Below are 18,229 nucleotides of genomic sequence, written 5' to 3'. Positions count from 1 at the left end.
AAAACTATTGTTAAAAAAATTCTTAGCAGACTACAAATGGAGAAAAAACTTTCTCAACTTGATAAAAAGCATCTACAAAAAATGAAAGTTATCATCATACTTAATGGTGAGAAACCAAATCCTTTTCTCGTCATATAAAGAACAAGGCAAGAATGTGTCCTCTTACCATTCCTATTCAACATCCTACTAGAATTTCTAGGTAGTGTGATAAGAAAAGGAAACTATCCAGATTGGAAACAAAGAAATTAAACTGTTTTCATTCATAAATGGCATGATTGTCTGAATAAAAATGAGACTCATTTAAAAAAACTGATAAGCAAATAAGCAGGGTTGCAGGATGTAAGAAAGGACTACAAAGATTAAGCACTTTTACCATTTAAGATATAATTATGTGTCTCTACACAGCTGGATCAAAGATAAAATTTTCTAAAGAGAAAAGAAACAAGAATCTCAAAGAAAATACTAGTCTACAGGATAAACCATCTATGCAGAGTATAGCCCGACCTAACCTGAGACCAGAAGAACTAGATGGTGCCCAACTATTAATAAAGATGGTTTGAGATCTGAGATACAATTGATGGTCCCACACAGAATGGGAGAAAAATATTGAACAACTCTCAAATTCCTAAAAAATTCACGTTTGTTATGCTGGTAGAGATGGACGAGCCCCCTCCAAACTACTGTTCTGATACACCCTTTCTTGACACTTGGAACTAAAACCAATCCTAGTGGTCATCCATCACCCACAAATCGGAGTGGTTCATCAAACTACTATCCATGAACACTGTGTCGCTCTCAACAATCATCTAATGGTCAATGACACCGAATGGTCAATGTTTACTCTAGACCAAATATAAGAAGGAAAAGGGCAACGAGGAAGCTAGATTAAAGAAAATAGAACAACCAGAATGGGGGTCATGAGAATGCTTCCACATTGTGAAAAGTATAATGAGTATTAGTGAATAGTATGTATGCAAATTATTTAAATGAGAAAAATTGCTTCAGGAATTTTCTGCAAAATCACAATAAAATATTTTAAAGTCAATTGCTTCCCTCTATATTAGCAATGAGGAAGTGGAGCTTGGAATTTAAAAAGAAAGACCATTCCCAATAGTCCACCAATAAATTGAAATATTTCATTCCAAATCTAACACAACAGGAACTAGAAACCGCAGAACTTGGGCAAGAGAAAAAACGACGTTCTAAATAAACCTATTTTCCATGGATTAGAAGTCCGTGTTATTTAGATAGTTATTTCTTCCTAATTTGTCCCACGGTGTCAAGGAGACTCCAATCAAAATCCCAGCATGCTGTCCTGTAGATCTCAAACAAACTGATTCCAAAGTGGATTTGGAAAAATAGAAAACTTGGAGTTGCCATCACAATTCTTAGGAGGAAAAACAAAGCCTTTGGAAGGACCCACAGTGCCTCACTTTCAAACCTTACAATTGAGAGCACGGTGTAATGGTAAAAAGAACTGACAAAGAGATCAATATACCAGAACAGAAGGCCCAGAAACAGTCCCACACAAAGACACTCCATCTATCTTTGTCAATGAAGCAGAGGCAATAGAATGAAAACAGAACCATGTTTTCAACAAACTGGAACAACTGCCCATTCCCTGGGTAAAAAAAAAAACAAACAAACAAACAGAAAAGCACTAAACTATAACAACTCTAGAGGTAGAAAACCCTCACTGGTCATAGGTTTGCCAATGAGTGTTAGGAGTCAGCAACAAAAGATGGAAGAAAAAAATGCAAGTGGCCTGTCATCTAAATGAAAACCTCTGCCCGAGACCCTGTTACGAGACGAGAAAGCAAATCCCTGACTGAAATAAAATGGGTGCAAAACATATCTGGTAAAAATTAATTAACCTTTTTCCCTTAACTCATCTGGTAAAGGAACTATACCCAAAGACCTCTTAAACTCCAACAAAAATAACCCAGTCACGAAATGAGCTAAAGGTCTGAACGGAAACTGTACCCGAGCCACACCGGCGGCGTGTGAAAGCGATGCTCAGGGTCCTGCTCGTGTGCACAAGGGATTTCAAACAATTCCATCTTGAAAATGGGCAGAAGATTTTCACCGACACTTGTGATTGAGAAATACTGGGCCTTTCCCTGAAGGAAATCAGGATCCATCCTGACCTGGCTGGCAGTTACTGGTAACTTCACATTGCACGCCATTATTAAGCTCTACGGTTTAATTTCCTTTTGTTCACTGCATGAAAAGATATTTGATAATCTGCAGAAATTAAAAATTTACTTGAATCTTTGTATCAGTACGATCTGCCCCATCCCAGGAAAACGAATCTGAAGCATAAACATCTAGGCATATACTGGGAAGCTACGGGGAAATATTCTAGGCAGAAAAGCAAGACGTGCTGATGATAGAACAAGGGTAGATGGTCTTGGACTTCTCCATAGTAACTCTCCAAAAGAATTTTAATGTATTTTATCTCAGTTTACAAAAAGATTGCTTGAATGGGTTTTTTATGAACATGTAATTTTAGATATCAGGGGTTTTGTTGAGGGGGATTACAATTTTCTTGGTTGCTTAAATTTGTTATTTCCATATGCCATTTTTACAATTAACAATAAAATCACTATCGTTGGGATGTGGGGCACTAGCACACCTCAGTTTGGTGAGGTCACTCGCCCATAGTGAGCTCGAATGCAACAAGTCTTCCTTAGACCCGTAAGTAAACTCAACTGTGCATCGTGCCTACACATGAGCTCTCTTCCCAAGTCTTTCTCTCCTTAGATGCCAGCATTTATGTGAGGAATGGATGGGTGGGACCTTCACTGGAAAGATGAAGGCATATTCCCTAACTGAATAATTGGCATCTAGATAAAGGCTACATTAGCTGCCCTGTGTGATCACTGATCCTCGCCTGCAGTCAGTAAGGACAGAGGTCTGGATCCCCCTGGAACTCCCAATAAATCACCTTCGACTTTTATTCTCCACTTACAATCCAAGTACTTTCTATGGATTGACTCTCTTAATACAATATCCCTATCAATAAGGCAAACCCAGAAGAATCGGTGCACTTAAATTATGGTGTTGGCAAAGAATATTGAAAATACCATGGACTACCAGAAGAACAGATAGGTCCATCTTGGAAAAAGTACAGGCAGAATGCTATTTAGAAGTTAAGATGCTAAGACTTCCTCTCATGTTCTTTGGCCACGCTGTCAGAAAGAGAAGAATCCCTGGGAAAGGGCATCATGCTTGGCAGAGTAGAGGGTCAGGGAAAAGACCGAGACCCTCAAGGAGATGGACTGACACACTGGCTGCAACAGTGGGTTCAATCTCAACCACAATTGTGAGGACGGCACGGGGCTGGGCCGCGTTTTACTCTGCTTTCCATCGGATCGCCGGAGCCAGCATCGACTCAAAGCACCTAACGACAACAAGTGAAGCAGGAGCTATTCCACCCTCGTTTTACAAATAAGAAAACGGACGGGCAGAGAGGTCATATAACACCATGTGAGGAACAAGTGGAGAAGCCAGGAGTCAAACCCCATGCGGTCTCATTGACCATTCTGCTAACAAGATGTGACGTACACTGCTGTCAGTGTTTTCCCTACGGCGCTGTTTCCTGGTGTAGCTTGGGCTTGGGTTCAAGGCCACCCTCTACTATGAACTGAGCCTGGTCTCAATGACTGCCAGCTCAATGTGGACATGTCTGGTGCCACATTTTAGCCTTTCATCCAGCTGGCCTATCCTGCTGCTGAATTAGTCCCTCTGCCAGAATTCCAATCACTACTGGAGATGCCCTAACAAGGCCGGGCCATCTATAACCAACCAGGTCATATTTACGAGAAGAGACTATTTTTGGTTGCTCTATTTTCAGTGATTAGAATTTGCTCCCTCTAAGTCTGAGTTGAGAGAAGAGAGAAAAGAAAATCACTTCAACAGCAACTTTTTTGTATTCTCGAAATAAATACTCTTTATGATGTGAAAAGTGCATTAGGCTCTTTGCAAGGGGTCCCTAGAGAGCGTACTATAAAAAGTTTAAGAGGCCGCTCAATCTCTGCTTGGCTTCGATCCTAGAGTCTGGATATTCACGCAAAAAACAGCCGTCTCTCTCTTCTCCCCTCACCTGCAACAAAACCATTCCTAGAAGAGCTCTTTGGGGACACCAAGAACCCGCTCCTTCATATAGCCTAATCTAAATTCATCCTAAAACAAGACGTCGGATCATGACTGATGACTCCCCACCTGGAGGCCCAGGTTGAAAAGCATACAATACAGACGATGGACCAGAGATGCTGACCACACACGATGATGGTTGGCAGCACGAACCCAAGCCTGAGCCACGAGGTTGGCAGTCTAGGTACACTCAAAGCTCATGCGAGAGCTCAGTTCTTCTTCCGTAAGTGATGGTGACCAAAGTGACGTCTGAAAGCTGCCCGAGTTGACAGAGAGTGAAGAGCCCGAACCCAGCCCTGTAGATTCCGTTGATAGCTCTTCATATCTCCTTTCCGGAATCCTGTCGTGTTGTATTGTCTCTGCACATAGTTAACGATAATTGACTATTAGCATGAGATTTATTAGCTTCTAAACCACTGAGATGAAATAACAAAGGAAGTGAGGAGGTGGCTATCTTACTATAAAACCCCGTGCACTATGATTTAAAATATAAAACCCAGTGCACTATGATTTTAAAATATAAAACCCAGTGCACTATGATTTAAAATATAAAACCCAGTGCACTATGATTTAAAATATAAAACCCAGTGCACTATGATTCCTCCTCTGGAAAAAGGAAGGAAAATCATGACAACCCATCTGCATCACAGTAAAGCTGCACTGCAGAGCGCCCCACCCCCTCTTGTCTCTGTTCTTTCAGAAGCACCTATGGGTGGGATTCGAACTGCTAAACTGTGGGTTCATACCAAGCACTCAAGTGCCACTCAGAAACTCTGGAAGGAGTCAAGATTCTTCAAAGGTATGGACTGCCACTGTTATCTGCTACCAGCCTTTGACAAATAAGTAGACTTTACACACCCCGCCCCCAATCCCACCTCCCCGGCCATGCAGAGAGAAAACAGGAGGGGAAGACCAACAGAGCTGACCAGGGTCCAGAGCTTACATCCCTCCGGCTACTGCAGGCTCCATGGGATAGGTGTGTGTGTGTGTGTGTGTGTGTGTGTGTGTGTGTGTGTGTGTGTGTGTGTGTGTGTGTATGTGTGTGTGTGAAGCCTGGCTTCTCGCTGGGGAACTGTCACATGTGCCGCTCCACCTAAAGGTGGACAATGACGAATGAAGACTGGATTGAATACGCTTCTCTTTCCTGACACACAGTCCATAAGGAAGGTGCAGGCACCAGTCTTCGGTAAAGACATCTCACAGCTCTCCTCTAAAACAGGTATCTATGTTTCCTTTAGCGCGAGAACGATGCGTTTCCCTGAAGTAGGGGCCTGTCTCCCATTATAGCTACTCTCTGAAACCTGTTCTTCAGCAAGAGGAATTGTGGAATGGCTCACTGGTGGCTTCAATCCATCAGTCATTCCATAAATATTTACTAAGAGTCCTTTTTTGTTAGGCATTTAATATGTGGGTCCTTTCTGCCCTCAAAGAATCTGATGTAGAATTGGGAAGATAGGGGGTGTTAAAAAGCCATAGAAGCTGCTACAGAAACCAGAGATGAGGCACTGGGCGCAGAATGGGTAAGAGGACAGACAGAACACCAATGGAGGTTCCTAGTGTGGGCTTGGCCACAGCGACCCAGTTGTGGCCCTGGGTGGTGCAGACAGTGGGCATGGTTGGCTGCCACTCAAAAGGGGTGTGTTTCCAGTCCACCAAAAGATGCCGTGGGGGCATCTTTGAAAAGCCAGCCAGTTAACCCTCTGGCACACACGGAGTCTCCGTGAATGGGCGTCAACAGAACGTCATGTTTTCTTTTCTAAATACTTGTTTTTTGTTAATCTGGCGAATGCTGGGAAGCAGGTGGCTAGTTACACCCAGATGGTGCAAGACGAGGATGGGCTGGCAGGGGCGGAAGCCATTTGACCAAGGAGATTGGCTGGGTCTAGATTTTGTAGGATCCCCTGCCCTGTGTATAAAGGAGCTTGAGTTTGTATGCAGTGGGCAATGATTATAGGCACTGGGAGCCCCTCAGGAGGGAGCTACTGAGTTCCCAAGTGAGATACTTATAGGTCTGTGTTAAGATTATAAAGGTGAGGACAGAAGACAGATACAAGGAATGTGTAAGAGAATCTATATATCGCAGAGTGTTAACAGTCTGGGATGATGGACAAGGAAGAGCCTATTCCCACTGAGTAGAACCATCCAACCTGGAGAAATGCAATACCTTCATTGGAAGAAGAGAGTTTGGGATCAATAAAGACAAAAATTTCAGTTTCTGATAGGCTTACTTTAACATTCCTTGCAGTGCACCACCACTAAACAAGACCTCATTGTTTACAGTAATAGAGGTAACGCCACAGGATTGTAAATAATAACCACATAAGTGACTTGGCCCATATTCTCCTTATGCAGGAGAAACTGCATATGCAAGAAAAGGAAATAAGGGAATGAGGAAGAAGATATATTCTGCAGATAAAATTACAGGATATGACCAAAATGAGCAGGACTTGCACCTCAGTGGATTACCTCCCCGAAATATAAATCATGCACGTTTTCTAAAAGGGGGGTGCTGTGTGAGTTCATGTTGCTTCCCACTCTTGTCCCCAAATGCAACACTTGGATTTATCATTGTGAAAGCTGACAAGGGACCAACGCTCACTAGAATTTAGTTGATCTAACTTGGAAAATGCCAAGGAAGAGCAATGATTCCCCACCCCACACCCCCTCGGGGACTACCAGTCACAGAAATCAGCAGTGGTGCCGGTGCTGAGCAGTAATGTAGACCACAGCAAGGGGGAACAAGCCAGCCCCCTTCGATGATGTTAAAATAAGGCAGCTGTAACTTACCTGACACTTAGCCTATTGAAGTCACCATCTCCCCGTTTCTTGGGCTGGGGACTCCTGTAACTGAGAGTACAATGGAGCGGCATGGCCTGGCCTCAGAGGCCGGGCCCTGAATGGCCAGGTGGTTGGGACTTGATCTGCTGGAACACTTGCTCGTGGGTCACTGAAGCACCCTGTCAAGAGGGCTCCAAGCTGCAGAGGCAGTGGATGCAGTGGAAAGACCATGCAGGGAACTTGAAGCCCCTTACAGACTCTAGGCAGGTCCAAGGAGCTCTGACCCATGTGAATCATCCCGGGTCAGGGATACCACATGTGAATACAGGCCAGAGAGTCAATTTTAGATCACTTTGACACTTAAACATCCTGTAAGCGGCCTACAGAGCAAAGGCTCAATCCTGGAATAAAGTGGGTGCCCAGAGCCTGACATCCAACAGTAGTAGCTCAATTAGAGGCCAGTAACTGATATAATGTGCTAAAATAAACCACTTTTAAAAACAAAGAGCCCCTCGATTACTGATAAATACATACATGAATGGAGGGACCGATCACCATTCCACAGCTGGTTGGTCTGGTAGAAAGCACACTGTATTTGGCATGACCTTGTTTAGCTTCCTGAGTCTAACCGTGATATCTCTAGGACAGGAAGGACAAACTCCTCAGCTTTCTGTGTCTGATGGGGACAAATTGGTGCTGCTGGTTCATTAGATATCGCCTACTATAGACTCTACATTTGCCCAATAAAAATATTAAATGAACAGCAACCCCAAAAGGCCCTTCTCATCTAAATTAGTCAGCAAGAGGTTTTACATACTAGTCAACATGGAGTTCTCAACAGAAAAAATAAATAAACAACAAGGAGAGGGCTCTTATTGCATTTCTGTGATTCTTCTCAAATATCACCTAGGCCTAAACTGATCTTGTTGTGACTAGGGTTTTGTTGTGTTGATCTGTTTAATTTTTGTTTTAAGGAGCAGAGAAAGGAAGCCACATGAGACTCCAGCAAGAATGTTTATCTTCAAGTAGGTTACATTAAACAATTCAGCATTCTATTTACTTTCTGTGGAATCGTGGCACCAGGGCCATCTACACTAGTGAGCTATCAAAGAAATTATTGTATCAAGATGGAATGTTAAAGAATTTGATTGGTACTCGGCATGCAAACTCAAACCTGCGACTATACTCAACACAGGACCATGTGCTGCCCAGACCTCTTCCAAGTGTTAATAAGCAAAGAGTCACTTCAAGGACTAAGATACACCTGACCCAGCTATGGTATTTCGATTGGCTACCCACCTCCCCCACCCCAGGATATAAACGATGAATAATGAATGAAGGCGACCACAGGAAATGTGATGCATTCGAATTGTGATGTTGGTGAAGAATACTGAAAACATCATGGACTGCCAGAAGACCCACCTGTTGGGGAAGACATGCAGCCTGAACATCTTTACAATTAAGACTGGCAAGATGTCATCCCACAAACGTCGCATAGGTCATCAAGGAAGACCAGTTCCCGGAAAAGGACCTCGTGCCTGGTGAAGCAGAGGAAGACCCTCTAGGGCAGCAGTCCTCAGCCTTCCTCAGGCTGAGACCCTTTCATACATGTCCTCATGTGGTGGTGACCCCCAGCCATAACATTATTTTCATTGCTGCTACTTTTGTGAATCGGAGCCCCCTGTAAAGGGTTGCTCGACCCCCAAAGGGGTCATGACCCACAGGTTGATGGACAACGAGACTGCAATGGCGAGCTCTAACATGGCAGTGTAGAGAGGAGGGCGAGGGGATAGGACAGAGCTGCACTCTGTTGGGCACAGAGTCGCTGAGTCCGAACTGACTCCATGGGACGCAGCAACACTGCCACAGCGTTGGAATGGCTCTGCTCGCCCATCATCCCAGACTGTTCACAAGTTGTGATGTATGCCTGCTATTTCTGGAACTGGTATTACTGTCTCAAAAGGTGCACGCTCTTTCTGGGACGTGTGCAACAACAACACCTGAAACAGTGAGTACCTTTTGAGACTGCAATACCTGAAACTGCCCTTTCCTTCATAACACTCACTGGGATTACATAAACTCTTCTGCCACATGAATTCTTTGAGCGCTGTGGAGCAAGAACCCAGGTGCCCCAAGCCAGGAACGTAACGGATCTTGCAGTAAGAAGCTCAACTAGGCCACTCAGGCTCCTCTTTGAGTCCAGCTGGGCTCAAAACATCGGTCATCGCTTCACACACACACACACACACACACACACACACACAGCAGTATGCATTCGATACATTGCCCTAAAATTCCTTCTGCTACACTAGATTCTTCCTCATTTACATTAGCCGGGGATTCCAAGGCTCAGGGCTGTGGGAAAGAAAGTAACCGTGTTGTGGCAACATTCGCCACGGGGATTCCAGGTTCTCTGCTAACCCTCCCCTACTGTCCTTTCTGTGAATCACAAAGCATCCTGGCAAAGCCTATGCCTGGCAAGGAGGAGCCCAGAAGACAACGTGATCTTCGAGTGAAGATGAGTCCTTTCTGCGTGAACAAACTGCCCCTTCGGGTTTCCAAGACTTTGTCACCTGATGATCTCCTTCTCCAGTGGAGCCATGGGTAGGTTCAGCCACGAACCTGAGGGCCAGCAACTCACTTTCCCACCAGGACTCCTGCACCGTGGACAGTAAATTCTTCACAAGTGTATTTCCTATAAGAATGTCTAGTCCAAGATTGGACATGCTACTAAAGAATCCTCAAACTTAAAACTCAACTTTCCCGAGTGGAACCCCACTGGTGTCCCAATAAAGGCCACATTTAGCTAATTGGACATAAAAGCATAAATGCTGGCTAAGTGGTCCCCTGAGGAGAAAGCAAAAGGACAGACAAGCAGGAAACAGCTCAGTGTTGGCAGATTCAAGTATGAGCCATAAGCCACATTTCTCAAGGACTGCTTATTATGTTCTATAAAGATCTTAAAAATCTCCAGAACATGAGCAACAACAGGTAGAGGCTGGAGGAAACGTGGTCTCCTTTAAAAGAAATGCTATTTTGTTTCTCCTAAATCCATGATGACATCACAAATAAGGGACAGCTAGAAAAAATTGAACAGGAAAAGGGGGGTGGAGACTGCCAATTTGCACCATTTCAGACTTCTACCTCTCAAAAATAAAGGCTCAGGACTATCAATAAACTCAATCTGATGCTGTTGTAACAAGCCAATCACCGCAGCTGAGCGGAGACAAGGCACACTGAGCGACCCGGGGCCTGGGGCGCACACGGAGGGCAAGGGAAGCAGAAGACTGACGTGGAAAGGGTGAAAGTGCAGGCAGCTCCAAAGCCAGGTTCTGCTCATTTCCACTACACTCCATCAGCCAAAGTGTCAGCGAGCTCCTAGGCAAATGTTCTCCCTGGAGCATTTCAACAGAACTGGAACTTGGATTGACTTTCACCTAATATATTCCTGCCATCCGTACACATAGGCACATTTCCCCCCAAACCTCCTGACATCTCCATTGCTGACGCTGACGTTAGTCAAGAGATAGATTTGTTCTCGTCAAAAACACCCCCTCTGCAGAGACCAGTGACTCAGCCTCACCCTCACTAGGAAAAGCGCAATGAAATGTGTGCAGGAGGCTCTGCTGACGGCCTCGCCCCGGGCATCAAGCTTTCGGCACTGATTGCTGTACAGCCTCATAGCTCCGCTGTGCAGGAATAAAGAACAGAAACGACTAGAACCAAACGGAGCTAAATTTCCAACAAACATTTAAAAAATGGATAGGAAGACGTGTGTGTGTGTGTGTGTGTGTGTAATGCACACATACACTAAGGAACTAGCGTATGAGGCCCACTTGATTTACTCACAAACCTTCACATTGCTCCCAGCAGGAGACAGTGATAGAGCTATCACGAACACCTTTGGGTCATGCTCGCTCAGGAAGCGGGTTATGTAGGGTGTTAAGTGTGACCCAAAGGTGTTCAAACTCTCAGGCGCTAGCCCCAAGGCTGGGAGTGCACAAGGAGCTGCACCTGGAAGAAAGGTGTGGCGATCTCCTTCTAAGTAACTAGCCCTCGAAAACCTTACAGCACTCATGAGTCAGACTCCACCCAAGGGCCGCTGGCGGCAGGGTGTGGCCCACACGCCCACTTTCCACAAGTCTGTCATCAAGGGACAAGGACCTCAGCACAGGCCGCTCATCCCTGCGTTCCTGGGACACCTTTTGCTCGTGTCCACCTCTCCCTCTCACCATAGCCTCACCCGTCCTGTCTTCCCAAACCCAGCCACCCCAACATGCCTCCTTTGCAAAGTCATTCCTCACACGGCAGCCATGAACCACGTCCCAGGCTCCAGGTCACCCATAGCACTGATTGCTCGTTCTGCAGCTGGCGCCATACTTTCCACCTTCCTTGTGACTGACCTCCTCCCGTGGGCAGTGCAAGCGTTCTAGCTCACTTAGCTTCTAAACCACCGGTTCCCAAATGCATTTGACCTACTGCCCCCTTTAAAAACAATTACTCAGGGTCCCGTGGCAATTAAAAATGTCTTGCTACAGCCCCTACTCCAAGTGCAAGTGCAGCCAAGTGCAAGTGCAGACATCTGCTTTTGCAGTCTCACTAGCCCACTAGATCATTCCAGCGACCCCAGAGAATGGCAGCCCCACCCCACTGTGGGGAACACTGATTAAGGTTTCATCACATTCACGTGGAAGATGTGGTAGCTAGTGGGTGAATGAGAACATCCACACGTTCAAGGAAGCCTGGTGACGGGACGCAGGGAACTGCACACTCAGCTGCTAACTGAAAAGTCAGTGTTTCCAACCCCCGAGCTGCTCTGCAGATGGAAGACGAGGCAGTCTGCTTCTGAGCAGTGGTACAGCCTTGGACATCCCACGGGGCAGTTCAAGTTTGTCCTAGAGAACTAACTGAAGGCCAGCTCACTGCCCTCCAGTCAAGACTGACTCACAGCGACCGTCCTTCGAGGGCAGTGCAGACTGGCCCCCTGCAAGTCTCTGCGACTGAAACTGTTCACGGGAGTAGAAGGCCCCGTCTTTCTCCCTTGGAGTTGCTGGTGGTTTCAAACTGCTGACCTTGCACATCATAGCCCAACATGCAACCACTGTGCCGTCAGGACTCCTAACTGAATAGCAGTGGGTTTCATCTTGCCTTGTTTTATTCATACATGGGATACAATCAGTTCGTTATCATCCAACACTGAAGAAACCTGGACAAAGCAAGTACAAGGGGGGACAAATCTGGTTTCCTACCTCTTCCCCCCTTTTTCCCTCCCCCTCCCCACCCCCAACAGGACTTCTTCACCACCTCCCACCATCTCCGGTCATCACCTGTGCTTGTGTCTCTATGCCGTTTGTCTCAGAGACACTCGGATTAGTTAGTCGTTCATTTGTCGTCATACATCTCTATTAGCTCTGCCAATATTTAGATTGCACGGTTCCCCGATCGCCCGAGGCAGTGGTTTAAATGAAATGACTGTAGATCCTGCCCCACCCTTCAGTGTTCGCTCCCTTCTCAACTGCACTGGAGAGCCTGGCCACCCAGTAGGTCCAGTGACGGCTGTGAGCAATGTGGTGTGAGTGCCTAAGAAGGGAGAGACTGCCTTTCACTTGGGTAAATCTGGTCAGGGTACATCAGGGGGAAAAAATAAGAGAAACAGGGTGTTACCACCTTATTCGGACTTATTCTGCTCCAAAATCCAGGAAATAAACCAAGGATTCAACTTTAGTATGAATCTTTTTTATTCAAAAAAGAATAAAGTGAGATCCTGCACCCTGGTCTTCCAGAGCTCCATTCAGCAAGTAATAATGGGGAAATGTGAACTTGGACACAGTCAATCCAGCTGTTAGCTGATGGCAAGTTTATTTCACCTCTAGGTGACCCCTGTGTGTGGAACAGAGGAGTTCCAAGGAGTCTTCAAGGGCAGGATCTTTCAAAAGCAGATCACCAGGAGTCTCCTCTGAGGTGACTGGAGAGGTGCAAACCACCCACCTTTCAGCTGGAGTGAAACTCTTAACCACTTTCCCCACCCAGGCCATCTGTTTCCTACTGGTCAGTCCATAACACCCACAGACTGCCCAAAGACTCTCCTGTCATCGTGCAGATTCCAACACACCGCGCCCCTGCAAGACGGAGAGGGCCGGCCCCTTCGGGTTTCTGACACTTCAACTCTTTAGAGGAGTAGAAAGCCTCAACTTTCTAAAAGCCTCCCTTTTAAAAGGGTCCATAGTACTACATAACTTCATGTCAACTTGATAAAGAGAATGTAGAGGTGGAGTCTAGCCTGTCAAACAGGTCACAGCCTGATGATGTCTCCTGGTGGGCGTGGCCTTCTCATAAGGAGGATCCTGGGAACTCCCTCCCTCTCTCTCTCTCTGCCTTCACCTTCCTGTTGAACAGCCACACTGGGAGCTTCCAGAGCCCTGTGATGCCACCACCGCCATTGGACCCACAAGACTTTTCACCCGCAGGCCAGTGATGCTCCTGCATTGGGCATCATTGCATGTGGCGGCGTGAGTCTGAAGAGGGACTTATGGACTAGCATGGGACTTCAGGACTTGATCTGGACTGGACGGGGGTGTTTGCTTGATGTAGAATTAGCTCTGGATATAAAGCTCTCTCTTACACATATACATGTGAGTGTCACTGAATGTGTTTCGCTAGTCAGCCAGGCCTAACACGGGGTCTAACCGATGTCATCCCTAGGGAAGTCTCCTTAAGCCCCGGTTCACCCATGAATTATTCAGGTTCATCAAGGCGAGCACTTCAAGGAAGATGGGGTCTGGTCTGATATCGTCAGAGTGCTGCAAATCCTCACAAGGTCCCTACAGGGCGCAGGTGCAGCAGCAAGAGGACTGAGGATACAGGTACAGGATCCCTGATGGTGCAGTGGTCAAAGCGCTCACCTGAGAACCAAACCATGTTAAGGAAGGAAGATGTGACCGCCTGCCTCTGTACAGCTTGGCAGCCATTTCTACTGTGCTATGGAGTCGGGCGAGCTGGCATAGAACTCAATGGCAGTGCATCGATTCTCAGCTCAATGGGCGTCACAGCATCTTGGTTAGGATGTCAACTGCTCACCAGCAGGTCAATGATTTGGATCCACTAGGAGCTCCCAAGAAGAAAACCAAACTCAGTGGCAGCGCATCAATGCTGACTCAGAGACCCCTGTGGGCTTCCTAGACTGTAACTGCCTTTGGAACAATGATCTTTCACCCACCGGTCACTGTATACCAACTTAAGAAACAGATACAATGAGAACTTAATTAGCTTTCTCCAGCAGAGTAAGAGCATTTCCTGAGTCCGCGCCATGCAACAGGTTAGGTTCCTGAAAAATGCAAATCAAGTGGACATTTTAAATCAATGTAATCTTTATTCACTCTTCAGATAAATATAGCTACAATATATCATTTTTAGACAACAATGTTTATTATTGTTTTAAAAGACTAAATGAAGCTTGGACAGCGGATAAGGATGAGAATCAACGTATTACTTTAACATGTAAGTAGATAACACACACCCACCCCATCAATGTAAAAACAATTGAGATAGCCTTTGTGAATAGGTATAATCACATCAGGCACGCAAGCTCTCTTTTTTAAAAGACTGCCTCTTATGTAGAGGGTAAAAATAATGTTTCTCTTACAGGTGAATTTATGCGCTAGGCCCAGAAACTCCAGAGTAGGTGGTTCTGGGAATGCAACAGAAAAATAAGCCAAAGAAGTCAAGCATAAAACCCACCTGGTCCCTAGCTTTCGGGTAAGAAGGGATGAAGAATTGGTCTTCATGCCAGGGATAAAGGGAGACTTAAAATAAGCCAATAAGCCATTTCCAAGTCCAATCTTCCTCTGATTCTGAAAAGCAGATTCCAACTCTCTCCTCATGCAAGTTCCTACACTGAGAGAGCTATTTATGCAAAGCCACCTGGCTAATGTCTATTTCCAAGGCTCTAATTGATCATAAGTCTAAGTGTACCCTCTTCAAAAGTGTCCTCACATGTGACATAAGCAGCTAAATTCGGCCAGACAGCCCCCAGCCCTGATCCTGTGGCAGCATAAGCAGAGGCAGCCTCGCTCTGGATGGATGCCTGAGCTGCCACCGTGCTCGGGATGAGGCCAGCCCATTGCAACACGCCGCCCAGCAGCCTCTCTGGAAGTCCCCCACGCGTCACCGTCACCCTCACAAACCAGTCTCTCAACTAACCGCCTCTGTCGAGGAAATCAGATCTGCTATTTTCCTTCCCTCTTTTTGCCATTAATCCTGTCTAAATCCATCCTCTGCGGCTATGCCTAATGACCTGCCTCGCCAGGTCTGATTGGCCTGTTTGGGTGGATGGGTAAATTGGGACTAGCTGTCTAGGGAAACAGAAGAGACCCTGAATTAATGAGCAGGTTAATTTGAATTCTCAAGAGTGGTCCAACAGACCCGACGGCCATGAACAAAAATCTGCAACTCGGATATTCTGTCCTTTTAAGTGCCCTCCAAAGTGCAAAGTGTGTGTATCCTACTCCTGTCTATAGTAGCACAAATCAGAATAACTGGCCTAATGAGTTTTGTTTGCAGTAAGCTGAGTTATTAAAAATACGGCTCCTTCAGAGCAGTTGGCGCTGCCATCTGGCTGATCCCTTTGCTCCTGGTCTCCTTCCTTCTGCTCCGTGTAGTCCAGCGGCTGACGCCTCTCCAGACGCCAGCATGTGGGCTGTGAATACAAATGGGGTGCGAGGACAGGACTGAGGTCAGTTCATGTTTCTTAAGAATGCTCATCTGGAAGGGAGATGGCTCAGTGGTGGGGAGTTCTTGTGGGAGGGCAGGGCAGGACTGGGAAGGTAGCTGGACTCCCGGCTACAAAGCCGAGAGTACTCCATCAACGAAGCATGCATTTGCATGCTCCCCATCTGGCTGTGTCCGAGGATGGGAGCCCACCTACCAGACTTCTCAAAGCCACAGTCTCCCGACTGACTTCGTTCCCCACCCTCATCATTGCAAGTCTGCGATTGGGGGGATTTCCCATAGGAATGGGCATAGAGTAGTTCCCTATCCCAGTATTCCCCAAACTCAAACGGCCTTAGCATCTGGAGGATTAAAAGTGTCCTTTCTGAAAATGATTTCCTGCCACAGACTTCGGTCTGGGTGGCCCTGTTCCTCCAACGAACTGGCGATTGACCTTGGACAATCACTGACCTTATCCGCAAGTCAGTCATCTCATCCAGAAAATGGAGGATTGAAATGGATAAAACGTAAGAGTGCTTTTAGAGCTCTAAATTCTACAATGCTGTCTTCCTATATTGAGTTCAATGATATTGTTGCATATTCTTTGGTAATTACATAAGCATATATTCTCAATTAACTGAACTAATAATAAAACAATAAATAATTATTACACACATAGGAGGATAGTGTACATGTACGCACACATACATGCATGAATACACATACAGAGGATACTGTGTATGCACCCACACATACATACGTGAATACACACACACAGGATAGTGTACATATACGCACACATACATACATGAGTACACGCACGCAGGATAGTGTACATGCACGCACACATACATACATGAATACGCACACGCAGGATAGTGTACATGTATGCACACATACATACATACATGAATACACACACAGGATAGTGTACATATACGCACACATACATACATGAATACGCACACGCAGGATAGTGTACATGTACGCACACATACATGCATGAATACGCATGTGCAGGATAGTGTGCGTGTACGCACACATACATGCATGAATACGCACATGAAGGGTAGTGTACATGTATGCGCACATGCATGCATGAATAAGCACACGCAGGATAGTGTACATGTACGCACACATACATAGGTGAACACCCGCACAGAGGAGGAGTCCTGGCAGCCCCAGGGCCAGCGGTGCCCTGCTACAAAAGCCGCAGACCCACCGGCTGCTCCTAAGAAGAAAGATGTAGCAAGTGGGCTTCTGAAAAGCCACAGCCTGGGCCTCACGGCGCTCCCTCCCCGCGGTCGGGTCTCGCTGACCCCGGGCAGCCCGGCAGGGCAGGGCGGAGAAGAGCCCTGTGGGCTTCTGAGAAGGCCGTCTTTTCTCTTTTTTCCAGTTTCTCGGCACGTCTTCCACATCATCATACAACTCAATAGTTCAATCGTATCGAGAAAAGGTGTCCAATCAGTATGATGATCAATTTCAGCACATCCTTTTCTTCTTCATTGTACTCATTATCAGTGGAACTTTTTTTAATGTGGCAAAAATATCCACAACAAAACATACTCCAACTCAACACTTTCTACCTATCTATTTCCGTGCTCTTGGTTATACCGTTAGGCAATCATCACTGATATCCATAGCACCTGAGACAGAAACCCTATGCCCCCAAGCAAAACTCCTCCTGCTTCACCCATGTAGGCCAGTGATCAACATTGGAGTCTTTTTTTTTTAATTGTAGTTTTCTTGACATAAAAATACACTTCCATTTTTAAGTCACTTTGAAAACGAGTTTTATATAGAACAATCTGTTCCAGTGCTCCCTCCTGCCTCCTGTATTCATCGATTGCTGCCCCATCCCGGCACGCTCCCCACCCCCTGTCACCACAGACCATTGCATGGGTTATTGTCTCTATTCGTCCATTCCGTCTGTGTTTCATAAAGTGGGAAACCTAGCAATGAAGAATAAAAACCAAAACGGAGCAGAAAGAAAAAGGTAATAATATAGATAAGAAAAATCAAGCGCAAGAAAGAAAAAAACACCATCAATATTTTAAAAGCCAGAGAAGAACTTTCTGTCGTGGAGCAAACTAGAAATATTTAAGCCTAGAGCAAATTTAAGTCGGGTCAAAAGGGAGGTCAACTGGCCAACTATCATGTTATATCGTAATTTGATCCACCGAAAGCAAGGTTACAATAGTCCCTGTCTGTCAGTAAGGCTGTGCGAGTCCCTGGCCTATGGGCAGAGGGGATCTGCCAGCGACTCAGTCTGACTAGATACTCTGCAGATAAATGAGGGGCTCCCACTGTCCTCTGTAGCCTTCGACAAATTGGGTGTTCACAATTTAGCAACTGATACTTTTCCCTTCATCGTACTTGGCTTCTATTGTTGGCATGTTTGGCGCACACAGGCTGGTGTGCTACTTGGATGCCTGCCTGCTTGGTTGTGTGTGAGGCTGTAATCCTTGATGGGAGCAGAAAGCCTCATCTTTCTCCCATGGAGTGACAGAGTGATTTCAACTGCTGACCTTGAGGAACAAAGCCCGATGCATAACCCACCAGGACGCCTCAGGAAACAACAGAGGGGTGT

At 46.0% G+C, this 18,229-nt stretch overlaps 1 protein-coding gene across 8 annotated transcripts in view; it reads right to left on the bottom strand.

Annotated features, from left to right (window-relative positions):
* The window catches only part of CCDC85A (coiled-coil domain containing 85A), a 268,506-nt gene that overhangs the window by 226,820 nt on the left and 23,457 nt on the right, over window positions 1-18,229 (bottom strand). Inside the window, exon 3 of one of the 8 annotated variants that reach the window (XM_075535863.1) lies at window positions 14,301-15,628. The exons of the other annotated variants lie outside the window; for them this stretch is intronic. Coding sequence (XP_075391978.1) covers window positions 15,522-15,628 — 107 coding nt within the window. The 3' untranslated portion in view covers window positions 14,301-15,521. Of the gene's footprint in view, window positions 1-14,300; window positions 15,629-18,229 lie in introns of those variants that run through there. 8 annotated transcript variants of the gene reach the window in all.

This window comes from Tenrec ecaudatus, chromosome 17 (genome assembly GCF_050624435.1).
Source record: "Tenrec ecaudatus isolate mTenEca1 chromosome 17, mTenEca1.hap1, whole genome shotgun sequence".
NCBI classification, from domain to species: Eukaryota; Metazoa; Chordata; class Mammalia; order Afrosoricida; family Tenrecidae; genus Tenrec; species Tenrec ecaudatus.
The sequence above is the reverse complement of the archived record's forward strand: the minus strand, read 5'-3'. Positions and strand labels throughout refer to the sequence as shown.